This window comes from Triturus cristatus, chromosome 2_1 (genome assembly GCF_964204655.1).
Source record: "Triturus cristatus chromosome 2_1, aTriCri1.1, whole genome shotgun sequence".
NCBI classification, from domain to species: domain Eukaryota; kingdom Metazoa; phylum Chordata; class Amphibia; order Caudata; family Salamandridae; genus Triturus; species Triturus cristatus.
In genome coordinates, this window is record NC_140581.1 from 29,417,663 (window position 1) to 29,437,077 (window position 19,415).

The window sequence follows — 19,415 nt, forward strand, 5'->3', positions numbered from 1 at the left end:
GTGTGACTCTGGATTCATCTCATTACCATAGATTGTTTTGTGATTATGTGTGTGGCTCTGTGTTTATCTCATTACAAATGACGGTTCAATGATCCTGGGTGTGACTCTGGTTTTATCTCATTACCATGGATTGTTCAATGATTATATGTGTGGCTCTGTGTTTATCTCATTACGACGGACGGTTCAATGATCATGGGTGGGACTCTGGTTTTATCTCATTACGACTGACGGTTCAATGATCATGGGTGTGACTGACTTTATCTCATTACGACTGACGGTTCAATGATCGTGTGTGTGACTTCAGTTTAAGCTCAGTACCAGTGACTGTTGAATGACTATGGGTGGTTTAATGATTATGGATGTGACTCTTGATTTATCTGATCACTATAGAAGGGTCAATGATTCTGTTTCTTGTCTCTGGGGTTTTCTCATTCTCATCGGTGAATCAATGCGTCTTTATATTAATCAGGACTTATCTCATTTCCATAGAGGATTCAATGATTATGGATACAGCTATGTCTTTCTCTCCTCCCTGTGGTGGCCTCTGTGGGCACAGATGTGAGACGACAACCAAGATGGCACAGTGCCACCACCTTTATATGTGCTCCGCATGGGTCCATGGAGACCCTGGAATGCCTGGGAAGGATAGTACAATGAGACACTGCCCAGCACTGAGGGAACAGGAGTGAAAATGAAGAATAGTGAAAAACTGGCTTCAAAACTGGACCCTTGAGAAAAATTCTAACTGTCCGTCTGGCTGTGTCACCGCGGTGCCACCCAGCACTTATATGGAAGACACGGGGTGATGATGGAAAAGCTTTCGATTTATGGGGAAGTCCTAATTTCAGAGAGACTCCACTGGAGGGATTCCCACTTCTTCCCCAGACTCTGGTCCCGACAGATGTATCGCTTCCCCTGGAGAATGGAGACCTTCTTATTGGCTCCAACTTTAACTCTGGCACAGAGATGCCTCGCTTTAGTGTTTCTAGACATTTCTGACATATACCTTCAGACACTAGCCTGGACCTGCAAAGGAGACAGTGAGGCACCCGTAAGATGAGGTGGGGCAAATGAGCCCCAAGGACTCGCGAAGGTCTTCCCAGAATCGATTGGCCTATGGAAGAGTAGCGGTGAGGGGAGGGGGTGCCTCTCCCCTGCCTTCTTTCCCACTCTGGGCAGTCTACAATCAATCCCTAAACCACAGCTACTCCTCTCCTCTGGTGCTCTGTGCATCGCTCTGTGGACCAGACACATATTCACAAGCCCTCCTCACAAGCAGCCCTGTCATTCTGGTGCACTTGGTAACTCTTGTCCCCACACACCAGAATCCCAAGTTTGCACCAAATACCACGGGTCAGACGTGCCCGGTAACCGCTGGGACATGCTGCTGTTGGTGTAGGAAGCAGCATCATCGGGCAAAGGCTTCTATTAGGAGCCAAGTATCGCAGCTGATAAATTCGAACCACTAATAGAGTTTATTGAGTGCGAGCCATATAACAGCCGCTTGTGATGTGGGCTCCACCCTGCTACCGAGCACGACTCTCGTGCGATCACGTGTATATCGCGTCTACAGCGCTGCATGCTTCAGCACTGTGACTTCTGGGTGCTACGATTCTTCTCATTCCATCCTAGACCCTAATATTCACCCCTGTGTACTGACATAAAGGAAACTACGTGTGAAAACTTGCGAGTGTGAGATCTATTTGGAACCTCGGATTACTCCATGCTGAGCACTCTGCAGGGCTCGGAATTTCGATGTTTGCTCGAGGATTTTACAAAGGGGGTGGCTATGGGGGTTCAGCTGATGTTGCACCAGTGGGGTGAGCAGCAACCATTTGAAGAGACGGAATGTTCCAATGAGACTGAAACAATGGGGCTCGCAGACACACTTTGTACGGAGGATTGAATGATGCTTGCGATTAAACATTTTGAACAAATAGAATGTTCCAATGACATGAAGAAATGGTATTAGTTGAAACAGTTTTGGTCGAGTGGAATGTTCCACCAGGTACATGAACCAATGGGATAAGTTGGAAGGTCTTGTTCAAATGGAATGCTCCAGGGACATGAACCAATGGGATAAGTTGGAAAGTCTTGTTCAAATTGAATGTTCCTAGGACATGAACCAATGGGATAAGTTAGAAGGTCTTGTTCAAATGGAATGTTCCTAGGACATGAACCAATGGGATAAGTTAGAAGGTCTTGTTCAAACAGAATGTTAAAGGGACATGAACCAATGGGATAAGTTGGAAAGTCTTGTTCAAATGGAATGTTCCTAGGACATGAACCAATGGGATAAGTTGGAAAGTCTTGTTCAAATGGAATGTTCCTGGGACATGAACCAATGGGATAAGTTGGAAGGTCTTGTTCAAACAGAATGTTAAAGGGACATGAACCAATGGGATAAGTTGGAAAGTCTTGTTCAAATGGAATGTTCCTAGGATATGAACCAATGGGATAAGTTGGAAGGTCTTGTTCAAATGGAATGTTCCTGGGACATGAACCAATGGGATAAGTTGAAAAATCTTGTTCAAAGCAAATGTTCCACTGATACTAAAAATAACTGAATATGCAGAAACACTCTGTACAAATATAATGCTCCAGTGACACAAAATCAAGGGGGTAGTAGGAAGCACTTTGCACAAATGGAATGTTCTAGTGACACTAAGGTAATGGCGAGGGCAGAAATCTTTGTACAAATGGAATGCTCCTGTGGTACTGGCATCAAGGTGTAAGCTGTTCTGCGAGGAATGTCCCGCTGAGAGGAAGTGGTCCTATAAGGTTCACATTCTAAGGCTGCTGACCCTGCACTGAAGGTGGGGTGTGCGGACTGTTCTAGATCTCTTTCATGAAGAAGAGCCGGCTCCAGCAGTCATCAGACGTGGAGGCGAGAAGCTGTAAGAGTGACAGGAGTAACTATGACGGGTTCAGGAGTCCTGCTTGGGTGTACTAGTAGCAGTGGCGGCTCCTCCGCTAAGGCGGAGGAGCGTCGCCCCACTGCTTCAACTGAAGACTCATTCCCAAAAATCAATTATAATAACGCTCCATTATTATCACTTTATTTTTTGTATTGTGCTTGCAGTAGAAGCGGCGGGGCAGGCTGGCTCCCCGCGTCACAGGGAGGAGTGGTGGATGCACCTTAAGTGCACATGTGGGTATGGCCGGGCCTCTCAGGCCAGCCAAACCTGCATGCGCACTTTGCATGTTTTCCACCCAAGCTACATTACAGCCTGGGTGGAGAACATGCCCAGGCTCCCACTCCTCATCTCAGCACTGAACCGCGGCGCTCAGACCAATCACAAAACTGCGTTGCAGCGTTGTGATTGGCTGGGAGCCTGGGAGCTTGCTTCCTGGTTCCTGTGCGGAGGAAAGCTGGCGGCTGTTGCGACGAGCATGTAAGATTCTTTTTTCTTTTCTATTGTTCTTTTACCCGAATCACCACTTCCCGCCACCGTTCCATACCAGCCACTTCTGACTAGCAGGTAGAAGGCTCACCCTGAGGGAGTCATTCAATAGACGGCAGTCGCTTCACTGTCGCTGATGAAAGGAGTTCAAGGTGCCTGAGTAATTTATGTCCTGTGTGACTTCTTCTAGATGAGAGATGTCCAGTTCAACCATCTGACCAGGTTCATCGGGGCCTGCATCGACCCCCCGAATATCTGCATCGTGACGGAGTACTGCCCCCGTGGCAGCCTACAGGTAAGACAAGAGGGTCAGGCTCTATGCAATCCACTTCGCCCTTGGTCCGTGGGAGGGTTGGAACAGGCCTGGGTTAAGGTGGGCTTACTATGTAGGTGGTATTTGTGTTATGCCAACCTAGCCAAAAGGCAGCAGAGTGCTGTACGGGGTCAACGGTAAGGTCACAGCCAGTGAGTGACAGGAGAGGTGGGTGGGTTCTTGGGACAGAAGACGACAGGTACCTCATGGTGAAGCAGTGTCCTTGAAAGAGGTGCATCCTCGCCTGAGTTACAGAATCCAGCCGCCTCTGTTCTGGGCAAAGAGGACGCGATGGCTGACGCCCAGAAATCACCTCTAAGGTAGGCATCCAAGCGAAAAGGGTCCCTTCATCAGGGATGGGCCGACACTACAAAATAGGCAGCATATCACAAAAGAGAAAGTGTGAAATACATTCTCTCTAAACATTGAAATATAATAAAAAGAAGACTGTTGTGACCAAGAGATTATAAAAGTCAGACCCAGGGTTCATTAAAAGCTTAGCATCCCAGTAACAAATGTAGTCACCCCATCCTGGACAAAGTGGAGCCATATTGAGATAGAGAAAGCGAGCCCAGAATACATGGACCGGTCAAGATAGAGTGAGAAACAATTGTGTGCACACACAAAGGAACATTCTAGACTATCACAGAAGTGCACACCTAGGGCCCAATTATGATATCAGTTGGACCATCACCAACAGGCTGCCCGACATTATGGGTAGCGGTCCGACCGCCGGATTATGCTACCGGCGGTTGCAGGGCAGCAGGTGGGGGGAAAGACCACCGCCTCCAACAGCCTCAAGGAGTCGGTCGGGCGGCAGTCGGAGTCTAATCCACACTAGTAGAGGGGTGCCTGCAGACGCACAGCCTAAGGATTGGGATGTCAGTTTCCAACAGCCTTTTTGTGGTGGTCCGACTGCCATGGAAAGGCTGCCAGAAGCGGACTTTGGGGGCCCCGAGCAGGGCCCCCATCGGCCTCCATAATGTGGCCAGGGGAGCACATGTGGTGCCCCCCCAAACATCCATGTGACTTGTGCCAGGCACCACAAGGTGTCTGGCACACTGTGCATGGATGTTTAAAAACCTTCCTTTTTAGGTCTTGCGCCTGCGTTGCAGTGCGCAGCTGCTTGTGCAGCGCGAGACCTTTAGTCATTGAAAAACGTGGTTTTAGCACTGACCTAGGAATCACACATGTTCGTGCGTGTGCTTTTCCTTTTGTGCTACCACATTGGCCTTTGCGTGCGTCTTTTTATAAAAGACTGCACGCAATAGGCCAAAGGCGCGTGCATAGCCCCGCCCACGGCCCATTGGTGTCTATTACGCGCTTGATGCGCGTAATAGACACCAATAGGCCATGTGGTTTCAATTATCGTGCCCAGACACGGGTGCGATAATTGACACCACGTCTTGCTGTGGCGCGCGCGCACCACTCCTTATTTTACTAGGAATGTACTTTCCCTTTCGGCAGCGTCTGTTTAAAACAGACTGGATAAATGTGCGATTGGGTATATGACACAGTTAGAATGCCAATAAAGTTCAAGGGCTCTGCTGTGCTGCACCGTCTCGCAGCTGTGAAATCTCTCGCAGCTGTGAAATCATCAGGTAGGCAGCTTGAGACCTAGTTTAAACATGAAAATAAAATTCTGCTTGGCACGAAATCTGATGTCAGCTTATCGGACATCTAAGGCTGGGGGGGGGGGGGGTGCTGCGGCTGAACCCCCAGCGATGGCAGCATACAGGTTGCCATATTGATAGGGGTAGACGGGGCAGTCTGAAAGCCAGTTCCATCGTCTATAGGACACCAATCATGTTACATGTGGTTTACCTGTTTCTGAATATAAGTAATCCACCCCCAATGCCTCAGCCTCTCTCTTTTGCGTCCCCTTTCGCCACCCTCACCCCCCCTCCCCCTTTGGCACAATGTGTAAAATAATTTTACGTTTGAGGATTCTGAGTGCAGCTGAAAGGCCCACAGCATTACTACCGGACAAATTAAGCATTACTATTCCCCAGTTTAAGAACCCTCCGTTCATGACCTTCGAGGAAGGGAAGTCTGAGTGTCCCTTCTTCGGGATTCCCACCTGTGACCGCCAGACACTGCATATCTCAGCAGCGAGTGTATAATTCACGCCCCCATCTTGTTCAGCTGCACCCTGAACAACTCTTTCCTTGCCTCATTATGTCAGAAGCCTGGTGGGTTTTTGTAGATAGCTGATAGCATTTTTTTGCTCGTTTTTTCAGAAATGCTTAAAATATTTAGGCAACGTGATCGAATCGCAGAAGGGTTACCCCCCCCACCCCCCCGCCACCCCCTTTCATCCTCTCGGGTCGATAAATCCAATGAGTTCATAGTAACTAACACCTGTTTACAGCAGAACTTCAGTATCGAGTGCAGTGAAACATACCATGACGTGTTGTGCGGTGGTTTTTGAGTTAATAAATTGACGTGGTGCATCAGTCCCTTGGGAGAGCTCGGCTGATGATCAGTGTGTCTCGAGTGAGTTCTCCAGCAGCCAGGTGCGAGATGTCGGGCACTCTAACTCCCACCTGTCCGAGGCGTTTCTGGATGTCCCAGAGTCATTGAAAGTGGTTCGAGCCTAAGGGCCAAGGGTGGCTCGACGTTTCAGGTCTCAGGCTTCACCTCAAGTGTGTTTTCTCTCTGGTTACATTTTGTTTTCCACTGTCTAGTGCTGTTCGGCTATATATTTGGGTAATTTTCCCCTTAAATCCACCCCTTCGCCCCTTGCTGCTTTTGTTGCCCCCTTCGCATCAGATAACCCGGTTTTTCATTTATATTTGCATTAATTCCGCCTACCGCACGCAGCCGAATACCTTACCTGTTCTCAGGACACCCTCGTGCCGCACGGCCCCCCAGATGTGTGTGTGCCCCTCGCTACTGCTCACAGTCACGATCTGCCGTCTGCCTGGTTTCCCTAGCTCGTCTTGCTGGTACTGCCTCACTGTTTCCCCTGCTGTATCATTGTAATTTTTGTGCATTGTATCCCGTATTGCCTGTTTCCCCTGGTTAGCCCCGCTCCCCCCTTCCCGCCGCTGTGATCTCACGGCCACGCCCCCTTTTTCTCCGTGTCCTCCCCGCTCCCGCCTCCCAGCTGCTCCTCCCTCCCACTTAGCCTTAAATGGCGACCGAGCGGACGCGCAGCGGTCGCGCCGATTGTGCGCCAAAGGCAAGCCCGTCTGCGCCGCTCCGCGCCAGGACCGCGCCCAGCGCCAGGACCCCTGCCCCCCGAGGAGGCCAGCCCACACGACGGACTTACGACTCCACCACCCTCATCGCACTCAACGCCGGCCGAAACCCCGCCTGTTACCGAGCCACCCCGAAACGCACCCACGGACCCTTCACCTGCAATGCCTGCAAATTCTCCTGCCTCCGGACCTGCACCGCTCCCACCAAACCGAGCCACAGCAACAACCACCTGAAGTGCATCCTGCTCAACACCCGCTCCGTCCACAGGCACGCCATCGAACTCTGGAACCTGATCGACACCACATCTCCAGACGTCGCCTTCCTCACGGAAACCTGGATGAACGCCTCCTCAGCGCCCGACATCGCCATCCCGGACGGATACAAGATCACCCGGAGGGACCGCATCAACCAGATGGGAGGAGGCATCGCCATCGTACACAAAAACACCATCCGCATCTCGACCAACTCCGACAACACCTTCACCGCCGCCGAACACCTCCACTTCCAGATACACACCGACCCCAAGACGACCCTCAGAGGCACTCTCATCTACAGACCCCCGGGACCTCGCACGCAATTCAGCGAAGACATCGCAGACTTCATCAGCCCACACGCCCTCCCCTCCGCTGACTACATCCTCCTAGGGGACCCCAACTTCCACCTGGAGAACAACAATGACAACAACACCACCACCCTGCTGGACAACCTCGCCAACCTCGGACTCAAGCAACTTGTGAACACCCCGACCCAATACGCCGGCCACACGCTTGACCCCGTCTTCTCTTCCAGCAAGCACATCTCCTTCAGCCACTCCACCGGACTTTATTGGACTGACCACAGCTGCGTCCACTTCAGCTTCAGAAGAACGACTACCCACCACCACCCGTAACAGATTCCTCGCAGGGGCTGGAGCAAGATCACCGCCGAGCAGCTCACCACCTCCCTCGACCAGAACCCTCCCACCAGCACAACGGACCCCAACGAAGCATCCAGCAACCTCACACAGTGGCTGACCGCCTGCGCCGATGACCTCGCACCACTAAAGAACCCTCCCAGCAGACTCGGCTGCAAGAAAACCCCCTGGTTCACCAACGAACTCAAGGACTCCAAGAAGAACTGCCGCACTATCGAGAAGGCCTGGCGCCACAACCAGACCACAGACAACAGGACCGCCCTCAAGCATGCCACCCGCAAGCACCACCAGCTGATCCACGCCACCAAGAAGAAAGCACTCAAAGAACGACTGGACAACAACGCCCACGACAGCAAGGAACTCTTCAGCATCGTCAAAGAGTTCTCCAACCCCAGCGCCGGAAACAACGACATCCCCCCCTCGCAAGACCTCTGCGACTCACTCGCCGCCTTCTTCCACCGCAAGATCGCCGACATACACAACAGCTTCGGCGCACAGACCACGCACCCAACCACCGAACCAACGCCCACCACCACCACCCTCTGCAACTGGACCCCGGTCAGCACCGACGACACCACACGCACGATGAACTCCATCCACTCCGGATCCCCCACCGACCCCTGCCCCTATCACGTCTTCAACAAGGCCGACGCCATCATCGCACCCCATCTCCGGGACATCATCAACGCCTCCTTCCTCACCACCACCTTCCCGGAGAGCTGGAAGCACGCCGAGCTCAGCGCCCTCTTGAAGAAACCCACAGCGGACCCCACCGACCTGAAGAACTTCCGCCCCATCTGGCTCCTCCCCTTTCTGGCCATAGTCATCGAGAAGACCGTCAACAGACAGCTCGCCGCCTTCCACGAGACGAACGGATCCCTCGACCCCTCACAGTCCGGTTTCCGAGCCAACCACAGCACCGAGACCGCCCTGATCGCAGCCACCGATGACATCAGATCCCTGCTCGACAACGGGGAAACAGCGGCCCTCATCCTCCTGGACCTCTCCGCAGCGTTCGACACTGTCTGCCACAGCACCCTAGTGCAACGCCTCAGCAACATCGGAATCCAAGAGAAGGCACTAGAGTGGATCATCTCATTCCTCGCCGGAAGAACCCAGAGAGTCCGCCTCCCCCCGTTCAGATCCGAAGCCAACTGCGGCATACCACAAGGATCATCACTCAGCCCAACCCTCTTCAACGTCTACATGAGCCCCCTCGCAGACATTGCATGCCAACACAACCTCAACATCATCTCCTACACCAACGATCCCCAGCTGATCCTCTCCCTCACCAATGACCCCGCCACCGCCAGAGCTAGCCTACACGAAGGGATGAAAAACGTCGCCGAGTGGATGAAGAACAGCCGCCTGAAACTGAACTCAGACAAGACGGAAGTCCTCATCCTGGGATCATCGCCCTCCGCCTGGGACGACTCCTGGTGGCCCCCTGCCCTGGGCACCACTCCCATACCTACGGACCATGCACGCAACCTCGGCTTCATCCTGGACTCCTCCCTCTCGATGACCAGACAAGTCAACGCCGTCTCCTCATCATGCTTCAACACCCTGCGCATGCTCCGCAAGATCTTCTGATGGATCCCCACCGAAACCAGGAAGACCGTCACCCAGGCACTTGTCACCAGCCGACTGGACTACGGGAACACCCTCTACGCCGGAACCACAGCCAAACTTCAAAAAAGACTCCAACGCATCCAGAACGCCTCCGCACGACTCATCCTGGACATCCCACGACACAGCCACATCTCCGACCACCTGAGAGAACTGCAATGGCTCCCCATCAGCAACAGAATCACGTTCAGGCTCCTCGCCCACGCACACAAGGCTCTCCACGACCTGGGCCCAAAGTACCTCAACGACCGCCAGACCTTCTACACGCCCACCCGCCAGCTACGATCAACCAGCCACGCCCTCGCCTCCTTACCACGCATCCGCCGAGCCACCGCTGGAGGAAGATCCTTCTCCTACCTTGCAGCCAAAACTTGGAACTCCCTCCCCAACCACCTTCGGCTGACCCAGGACCACCTATCCTTCAGGAAGCAACTCAAGACCTGGCTGTTCGAGCAGTGACGTAACCCTCTCCCCCAGCGCCTTGAGACCCTCCCGGGTGAGTAGCGCGCTTTACAAATGCACTGATTGATTGATTGACGTAAGGTTGGCAGGTTCGGGGACCCAGGGTTATATCTCGGCCCCGGCTGGCGGGGCTCCAGGCCGCTGATGTGGCCCCCCTCTTCCACGGATTCCTGGGATGCTCCAGATGTGCCCAGGGGCTGGCCCATCCTGGTGATGTCTGAGGTGCTTGGGCAGAAGTTACAGGGACGACAACATCTTTCACTGGGGATTAGACAGCAGTCTGGTAGTAACAAGCTCTGTGGCTGACCCTATGTCCAGCACATCAATCCCTGTTCGATAATTATAAGTGTCCTATGCATTACACTTCCGGAGTCTGCTGCAGTTGGGCTCCACTGGAATCTAGACAAGAAAGTTTACAACAAGCATTTGCAATGCAATAGGTCTCGCACCTACGAGAGTTTCAGCTATTGACATTGTAAATAACAATGCCTTTTATTTATTTTTTTAAAACAAAAACAAAAATAAAAGGTATTATTTGCAATGTCAATAGCTCAAACTTGCGTAAATGCGAGACCTGTTGCATTGCAAATGCTTGTTCTAGTTTGGCTTGTGCTGCGGCCCTTTTCCAGGCCACTGCACATGCCACAGTAGAAAAAGGGATGTTTCCGACCACCTACATGGCGGTCACATGATTATCTGGAGGGCGAGACCTCCGACTACTTGTTGGATGGTCCCACTCCCACTGTGATGGCGGTTGGATGCTCGTCCGACTGCCATCGTAATCAGGTCCCTAGTGTGGAATGATCCTAGGGCTGATGAGGAGGCACCTTCACCTGTTACAGAAATCTGTGTCCCACAAAACCACAAAACAAGTCTTCATTTTCTGAGGTTGCAAGACATTGCTTCCTTGACACACCAAAAATCTGCCTCTCTGCATCCCTGAAAGGAATAGCCTGTCATTGGCTACATCTAGAACCTGTCTCTCTAGGAATAATGGGTTGTCATTGGTTACACCTAGAACTTGCCTCTCTGACTCCCCAGGAATAATGGCCTGTCTTTGGCTACATCTAGAACCTGCCCTATCTGCCTCCTTAGAAGGAATGGCCTGTCATTGGCTACACCTAGAACTTGCCTCTCTGACTCCCCAGGAATAATGGCCTGTCTTTGGCTACATCTAGAACCTGCCCTCTCTGCCTCCTTAGAAGGAATGGCCTGTCATTGACTATGCCTATAACCTATCCTGTCTGCCTCCTTAGGAATAATGGCCTGTCTTTGGCTACACCTAGAACCTGTCTCTACCTCCCTGGAAGGAAAGCCCTGTCATTGGCTACACCTAGAACCTGCTCTCTCTGCCTCCCTAGAAGGAATGGCCTGTCCTTGGCTACACCTAGAACCTGCCCTCTCTGCCTCCCTAGAAGGAATGGCCTGTCACTGGCTACACCTAGAAATTGCCTCTCTGCCTCCTTAGGAATAATGGCCTGTCTTTAGCTACACCTAGAACCTGTCTCTACCTCCCTGGAAGGAAAGCCCTGTCATTGGCTACACCTAGAACCTGCTCTCTCTGCCTCCCTAGAAGGAATGGCCTGTCATTGGCTACACCTAGAACCTGCCCTCTCTGCCTCCCTAGAAGGAATGGTCTGTCGTTGGCTACACCTAGAACCTGCCTCTCTGGATGGAATGGCCTGTCATTGGCTACACCTAGAACCTACTCTTCTGCTTCCCTAAGAGGACTGGCCAGCCATTGGCTACACCTAGAACCTGCCTCTCTGCCTGTCATTGGCCTACATAGCTTGACGTCGCCCTTGCTGCAGCCAATCATCTAAGTCAGCTCCCCTTGTTGTTTTTTAGGACATTCTGGAGAACGAGAGCATTAACCTGGACTGGATGTTCCGGTACTCACTCATCAACGACATTGTGAAGGTAAGAGTGTGAGGGATGGGGCTGTGGGTGCCGCCATCTGCAGTGGACGGATGAATGCAAAGGATACGGTGTGGGGACCAGGTACGGCTGAGGTCTGAGTTTGATGCATCAGGTGAGCCATCTAAGACCACGTGCCATGAAGGGTGAAGTGTGAGGAGCAGGAGGTGGGTCCCTCCAGATGTCAGGAAGCTGGAAGGGATTTACACGGTACTTGCAGATGCCACAGAGATGCGAGTGTTTTGCACTAGTGTGGGGTCTAGCCGGGTGTCACAAGGGTACAAGTGAAACCCATGGGCTGCCATTAAACTATGATGCATGTGTGGGAGGGGTTCACAGTGATTTACGTGGGGACTTGATGGATGCCTGGAACAGTTAGGCGTGATGTATAAAAAAAAACATCACTTTGTGGTGTTGTCATCTCCGTCCCTTGGGCCAGATGTTCTAATGCCATCACGTTTGAAAGCTGCTGAGCCTTGCAGGCTTCTGCCTCTACAGTCACAACGGTGCCTAATGAAGCTCATAGTTATGGCCTACATATTGGGGGGGCGGGGGCGCACATCGCCATGGACACAGCCCCTTTGCAGAGCGCGATTGGGAGGCCTGCATGGCAACAACACACAGCTGCAGGCCACTCATCTGGAAACAGGAAGGGCCCAATTTACAAAGGCATACTTAAACTTTTGAGTAAGTTTTCTACTTCCCTGTGTTCACAAGGGTAAACACGGACCAAAGGTCTAACCTTACTTGTAGTAACTCACCTTTGTGTGTACAGAAAAGCTGCAAACTTGGACTTACGTGTAAGGCTACTACTTTTTGGTAAAGTTACTAGTAGTAAAGTTACTAGAAGTAACTTACCTTTGCAAATACCGAAAAGTAGCAAAGTTACAGAAAAGTGTACGTTCACCTTTGTGAATCGGGCCAGGGTGTTCCTGTTCTCGAGGCCTCGTGGGAAGGCATTCGTGAAGTTCTGGTGACGTCATCTGCATGTCCAGCGTTACAGACCTGCACACAAATGGCGCCTGGTTTGACCCATGCAGAGGGGTGAAAGGTGGGCGCTGCTCTTGAGTGGGATTAGAGCCGATTTAGCCCCAGAAAGCACGTGACTCACGGCCTAGCCTCCCTGGGGAGGTTGTGAGGCACTTAATTGCCCCTAAATTCCGCAATATGTCTCCATTGCTCGATGGGAGGGTCGTTGTAGTCCGGCTGCCGCAGGCCCCCCTTGCCAAGTCAGCATAAACAAGGCCCCATGAAGCAGTCCGTAACAGAAGCTGCCCCCCACCCAGCGCTTGACGTCAGGCGATCAGAAATGTGGGGGGGGGGGGGGATTTTGGGATGTTAAACATGTGCCATGTGCAGCGGTCATAAATCCGCGGGGCGGCAGCTGCCCCCGGGCTCCGGGCCAGTGCCACCCTCCCCGCCAGGTGCCACCTTGGCTCGTGTGATCCATGGATTTACGGGGTGGCAGCTGCCGCCTTTCTTCTATTTCTGTCGCCTTGCTTGGAGGGCCCGGAATGATGGGGGCCTGGGCTTACTGGAAGGTTGGTGCCCCCACCAGAGATGTCTCATCCGTGTCTCCCTTTTGTCTGCCCCCCACCGTGCACCCTCCTCCTGTGACGCAGGGAATGTCCTTTCTGCACAACAGCCTGATCGAATCGCACGGGAGCCTGAAGTCCTCCAACTGCGTGGTGGACAGCCGCTTTGTGCTGAAGATCACCGACTACGGGCTGGCCAGCTTCCGGTCGAGCTGTGACTCCGAGGACTCGTACGCCCTGTACGCAAGTAAGTTCCTTAAAGGCGTGTGTGCTGTCAGCAGGGTGGCCACGTGGCTCCATGTCAAGTATACCACAGGCTAGCCTCCCACCAGCCATTGGCTGGTTCAGTGTAAGTGAAGCCAGGCTACCACTCCAAGGACGTCTCTGCTTAGGTCAACGCGGCCTGGGAAGCTGTCCTGGTGAATCAACTGGCCACTTTAAAGGGTTTACGCTTGGCCCCTCCCAGCTGTGAGGTTTGGCCCCTCCCAGCTGTGAGGCTTTGTCCCACCCAGGCCCCGCCCCACTAGACTTCAAAAGTGGCTTTGATTGGCTCTTACCTGGGAAATGAATATGCTTTAGCCGTTTGGCCAATCAATGCATCTTATTCGTGCCCGTGGGCCTGGTGGGGTTGTGTCCTGCGCTGTCACTGGTTCTCCCACTCACTGAATCAATTCCCTCCACTAGACTCTAGTTCAAGACACTTTATGGGGTCTGTCCATTGTGCAATGTGCACAACATTTAATTGTGCACGTATGTAATGGGAGCTGATGCATCTAAATATACACATTGTAATGAGTGCAGTCGTTTTCTAAATATACAAGATGTAAATTATTGTTAAAATGTCCACCATCAGTCACTCAGGTCAAGTCAATTGGTCTTTATTTCGATTGTCAAATCATTAAAGACATTATACATCAATAAAAAGTTAAAAATTCATAATATAAACCATTAAATCCCATCAAATACTAAAATGTATGACATGCTAGATCGCAAATATAAAACATTTAACAATAAGAGTAATAAAAACAGAATAAAAAAGATTTACATAGAGCCGTTAATATACCATCTTGGAGAACATTCATGATTTTACGAGTTATGTTATGTTATATACACTTGTACCGCGCACAGATACTCCGAGGAGTAACAACACTCGCTCTGTTGTGAGGAGGAGATCCAAACGCATAAACAATGAGGGATAAGAAAATATTCACTGTTGCATTGACCGTGTCATTTTTGCACGAATGGCCCACATCTATCCCAGAAATTTAGCGAGAGCCATCGCTATGGACTCACATGTATCTGCCTGTAAAATCCTTAGTGCCTCCACACCCGACCTAGTGCCAAAATTTAAACAGACTGGTTTAAGCCATCTCTTTCGGGGGACTTTACAAGCAGGGCAAACAAACAGAACATGTGCTATTGTTTCCTTCTGTGATGGGCATGCAATGCAAGTATCTTCATTCAGGGGGCGCCATTTGCATGGAACAGACTTGATTGGAAGTGAACCCACTCTGAGCTGGTGGTACAGTTTCCTGTCTTTTGGTGCAGTGATAAAATCCCAATAGCATTCATTCAAATACTCTTGTTTGTGCTCCAGAAAATCCCTCGTCAGGGTAGGACTAGTTTCATCATAACCATGTTCCAATAGGCTATCTTAAACTCTTTCTTTGAGGGAAAAGAGTTACCTGCGGGATTTTCCCGTAAGCTGCTCAACCCCATGTCACTCAGGGTGTCTTTTATCCTTCTCAACCAGGAGATCGTACAGGAGCTGTCAGCCCGCCTGGTTTCAAGAAGAGCCTGGGCGTACAGAGACCGTTCGGGGGTAACCCATAACCTTCTCCAATAAGCCACAGGTCTGAATCGGGCTATGCCCTTAATCTGGTTACAGCCCAAATCAAGATAAAGAGGCATCAGTGGAGTCGATGATGGAAGACATAATAAGGCTCTCACAAACCTGTTTTGGGCTGCAGCCAGAGGTGTTAAATCTTCAAAGCCCCACAGCTCCGCCCCATATAGTACCGAGGTACTCACTTTAGTTTTATATATCTTTATGGCAGGAGCCACTGGTTTTGTATGGGAGAGTCTCTGCTCCTTCATAAGGACTCCTGTCAATTGGGCATGCTCGAGAACCAACTTATCAATCTGGGGTTTCCAGTTCAATTTCCTTTCTAGGGTGATTCCCAGATACGTAAAAACATCGGTCTGCTCTAACTGAACATTATTCATGAAGACGCTCCCTTAATGACCTTGCGATTATGGAGGACCATAAACTTGGTCTTCTCCACATTTACCTCAAGGTCATGATTGCGGCAGAACTCCTCGAACCTGGTAAGGGCTGCCTGCAGCCCTTTATGGGTCTTAGATAATATCAGAGTATCATCTGCAAACATTAACAGGGGTATCTTCCAGCCTGCTAGGGTGGGGGCATCTGTGGGGTGGTTTGAGTAATATTCCACGACCCTGTTGAAGAGGGAGAACAGGGTCGGAGCAAGGACACACCCCTGGCGAACCCCTTTAGCAATTGGGAACTTGTTCGTGACTTCCCCATCAGTCACTCACTTCCTGCTCACTTCACCACTAGTTGTTTTCCTCACTCACTATCTGACTCAGGGACACACACACTCACTAACTCTGGTCTCAGTGAGAGTCTCCGACAAGTCTTATGCTCACTTCATTACCCCTACAAGCCGCACCAGGCGACACTCTCCGACCACTAAAAACCCCTGGTTCTGGGGCAGAGCTGCAGAGATGGTGCTGAGGCTGAAGGGTCTCACCGTGTTTGCACTGTCACCGTGAGCCTCTCAGGGTCCCCGGGCTCTGGCTCCTTGTGGTTGGATGTCATTGGCGTAAACCTGTCAGGGAACTAGTTTTACCTGCCTGCCAGCTCATCTTCTCTGGTTGTTGTCAGCTCCCTGCAGCCTGGACACCATTAGACTGCAGAATTAGAAATGTAATAAAGGAATAAATAGCATGGCAGCAGGCCTTTTCCATCTCTGCTCCCTGGATCAGCCACGTCCCCATCAGGACCACCCCAAAGATGCTCTAATTTAGAAAGGAAGTAGGGCCTCCTCTGTAGAGAGTCGTACATCACACTGCAGTGATAGTCCAGCTGCGCTATTGGATCTCTGCTGCCTTTCCTATCACTTGTTGACTTTGTGCTTGTCTTTGACCATGGACAGCGCTCCGCTGTCTTTAGGCGAGGTTCACGCTCTAGAAATACCACATCCATACACACCATAGAACTGCGTCTTAGGCATGGAGTAAGCAAGCTCTCCAGCGCCAGGGCATCATCAAAGCAGTATGATAATCGCATCATGGATTGGAGGGGCTCACTTTTCAGCCTTCTGCTAAGACACCACGAAATCATGAGACTTACATATAGTGCTATTGGAAGAGTTAGGCCAGGGGCTCCCAACCTTTTCTATTCCCCGTACCCCTAAGAAATGTTTTATTAATGTTGTCACGTCCTACAAAAGTCGCACCAGATTCCTGTTATGCATACAGCACATACTTCCCTCTTTGTCGCACCCCCTGAAACGTCATCTCACACCCCCAGGTTGGGCATCCCTGAGTTACGCAATGGTGTGTTGCTCTTTTGAGGATCCACAGGCACGAGTGAGCTCTTCTCCAGATGACCAATGAGTTGGGGGATTCTGTCTGGCCATATTGTTGTGTATTTTCCTATTTCCCTTATAGGCTCTGCGCATTGGAATAATATACACTATAGTTGTGGCATATATCTATCGAGTACATTAAACTTAATTACTTGTGTGTGCCAGCTAACTCAGAGGCCACTAGAAACTCCTTGAATAAACAAGAAGTGAGTAGTTTCTGACAACCCCATAAACATGACAACTTTGTTTCCCTTAGAATCGGAACGTGTCTCAGAACCGTGTAAACAACAGATAACAGTTTCACTCAGTCAATCGTGCATGCTTATTTTCTCCAGAGTTACACAGAAATAGATAGACGGGCATTTCAATAAAAAGGATTTATTGAACAGTCTTGTTTCTTGTGTAAGTGATATGAGCTGTTACAATCGCAAGACAGTATGCGAGATATAATACGTACAGCGCAAGCAGTAAGAGGAAATAATACTGCGCTAGTATTGTCTTCTAGCTATGACATATAATCATATACATACATAAATAACATAGGCTAAAAAGTGGATACTCGTCTGATGCTTTTAAATCGTTCTACCCCAGTGTACCTAACCTAAGTGTAGTACAAGGTAAGAAGTAGGTGCTGTATTCTATAGTATGGTAAGCTATAGTTTGTTTGCCAATAGTCTCTCTAGGTTCTTGTCAGCTCCATACCTTAGAATGAGAGCGGTGGGAATCTCTTTCCGGGTCTCAAACTCTAACACCCCGCGAAGGGAGTCAGAACACTGGAAGCTGGATTCTCTGCGAGCAGGGATTACAGTGTCTGGTGAGTGCGTCAGGCGGGGACTCGAATTCCTTCCAAACTTGCCATGGCGAGCCGTATCGAGCTGTGCAGCCGAGCCGTGGTTTTCCATGGGAAGAGAAGGTATATTTATACCTGGAAAGTGCTTAGAAATGTTAGCATTGGCGTAATGTCGGGCAGAGGACGACGTCATGAATGAACCCCTAAGGAATAGTAGTTCATGCAAAATAGATGAGTTCTTGGAGTAATCAATAATCCTAGCTAGGGAAAGTCCCAAAGGCTTAAGGGTCTGGTTTCTAAGAACTCGTTGTGACGTTGGGATGGACGGATGTAGGTGACCATGCCTGTTTTTGGATAGCATGGCTAATGCCTAAATAAGGACTGGGATTCTATGCCTAAATAAAGATAATGTGAATTGTGCCTATATAAGGACATGTTTTAGGAAAACCTATATACGGACATCTAAATCGAAACACAACAATATCTCTGGAAACGAGGCTACTCAGGTGACATATTCCTGTCTAGCGCCCTCTCGTGGCACCTGCTGTACAAGGACACCCTCTGCTCTGACCCTAGCACCTTCCATGCTGCACTGGAACAAAGCAACAGAGGTCGCATGTTGTCGAACAAAACCTACATTCAGTATGTAAGTAGGTGTTCCAGCAAGGATGGGAGGCACTGCAGGGGTCTCCATGGTCTTGTATAGCTAAGCTTGTTCTAGCAGTGTGGAAACGTGTTGCTTGCACCCTGACTGCGGACTCTGGGCCTAACTTAGACCTTGGCGCACAGGTCACTCCGTCACAATGATGACGGATATTCCATCTGCCGAAATATAAATCCCGTAGGATATAATGGAATTTATGTTTTGGCAGACGGGATATCTGTCACCGTTGTGACGTAGTAACTTGCCCGCCAAGATCTAAATTAGGCCCTCCGTCTCTTCTGCCACAATCAAGGGCCACAGGGGGCAGGAGGAAACAGGCTAGTTCAAGGAAGCACATGGGTGGGTGTGAGCGAAGAAGTAATTGGCAAAGCTATTTGGGGTTTGAGGAGCCGATTACCGCATGAATGAAGATGTCAGATCAGTAAACGTTCACTTCCTGCCCCATCTTGGGACTGTTGTGCAGTGAACTGAGTATCACTTTTAAATCAGTCACAGCATGAAGGAATGACGAGACGTGGTCCACAGGGGCTTTCTTCAGTCTTTTAGGAGCATTAGGTCATACCACCAAGGAGGGAAGCATGGGTCTCAGGTGAGCTTCTTACCTTAGAGCTCAGGTTCTGTTTGTGTGAAGTCAACAGGACCAACCCCACCTTACCCTAAGCCCTCCAGTGTCAGCACGAAGAGGTGTCCAGGATGCAGCTGGACAGTTAACCAGAATGAAGGAATAGGGTAGTGGGAAAGAAACCTCCCCCACCAAACCAAAGGAGGGATTGGGGCCATGGCCACAGAGCTGCTGGTGCACATGGCGACCACCCACAGGTGCGCTGCAGGGGCTGCTTGTGGTGTCTGGCACCTGGGACACAGCCGGATACTCCAAGGGCAGCAGGAGTCATTAGCCTACAAGGGGGGGGCAGAGGATGTCTGCTGGGGTAAGGGTAAGAGGCAGACTATCTCAGAGATGTGGTCAAGC

General features: G+C 50.7%; 1 protein-coding gene across 1 annotated transcript in view; it reads left to right on the forward strand.

The window, feature by feature from the left end:
- The window catches only part of NPR2 (natriuretic peptide receptor 2), a 571,736-nt gene that overhangs the window by 407,522 nt on the left and 144,799 nt on the right, over window positions 1–19,415 (forward strand). Inside the window, exons 11-13 of the mRNA XM_085627733.1 lie at window positions 3,595–3,699; window positions 11,774–11,845; window positions 13,465–13,624. Coding sequence (XP_085483859.1) covers window positions 3,595–3,699; window positions 11,774–11,845; window positions 13,465–13,624 — 337 coding nt within the window. The remainder of the gene's footprint in view (window positions 1–3,594; window positions 3,700–11,773; window positions 11,846–13,464; window positions 13,625–19,415) is intronic.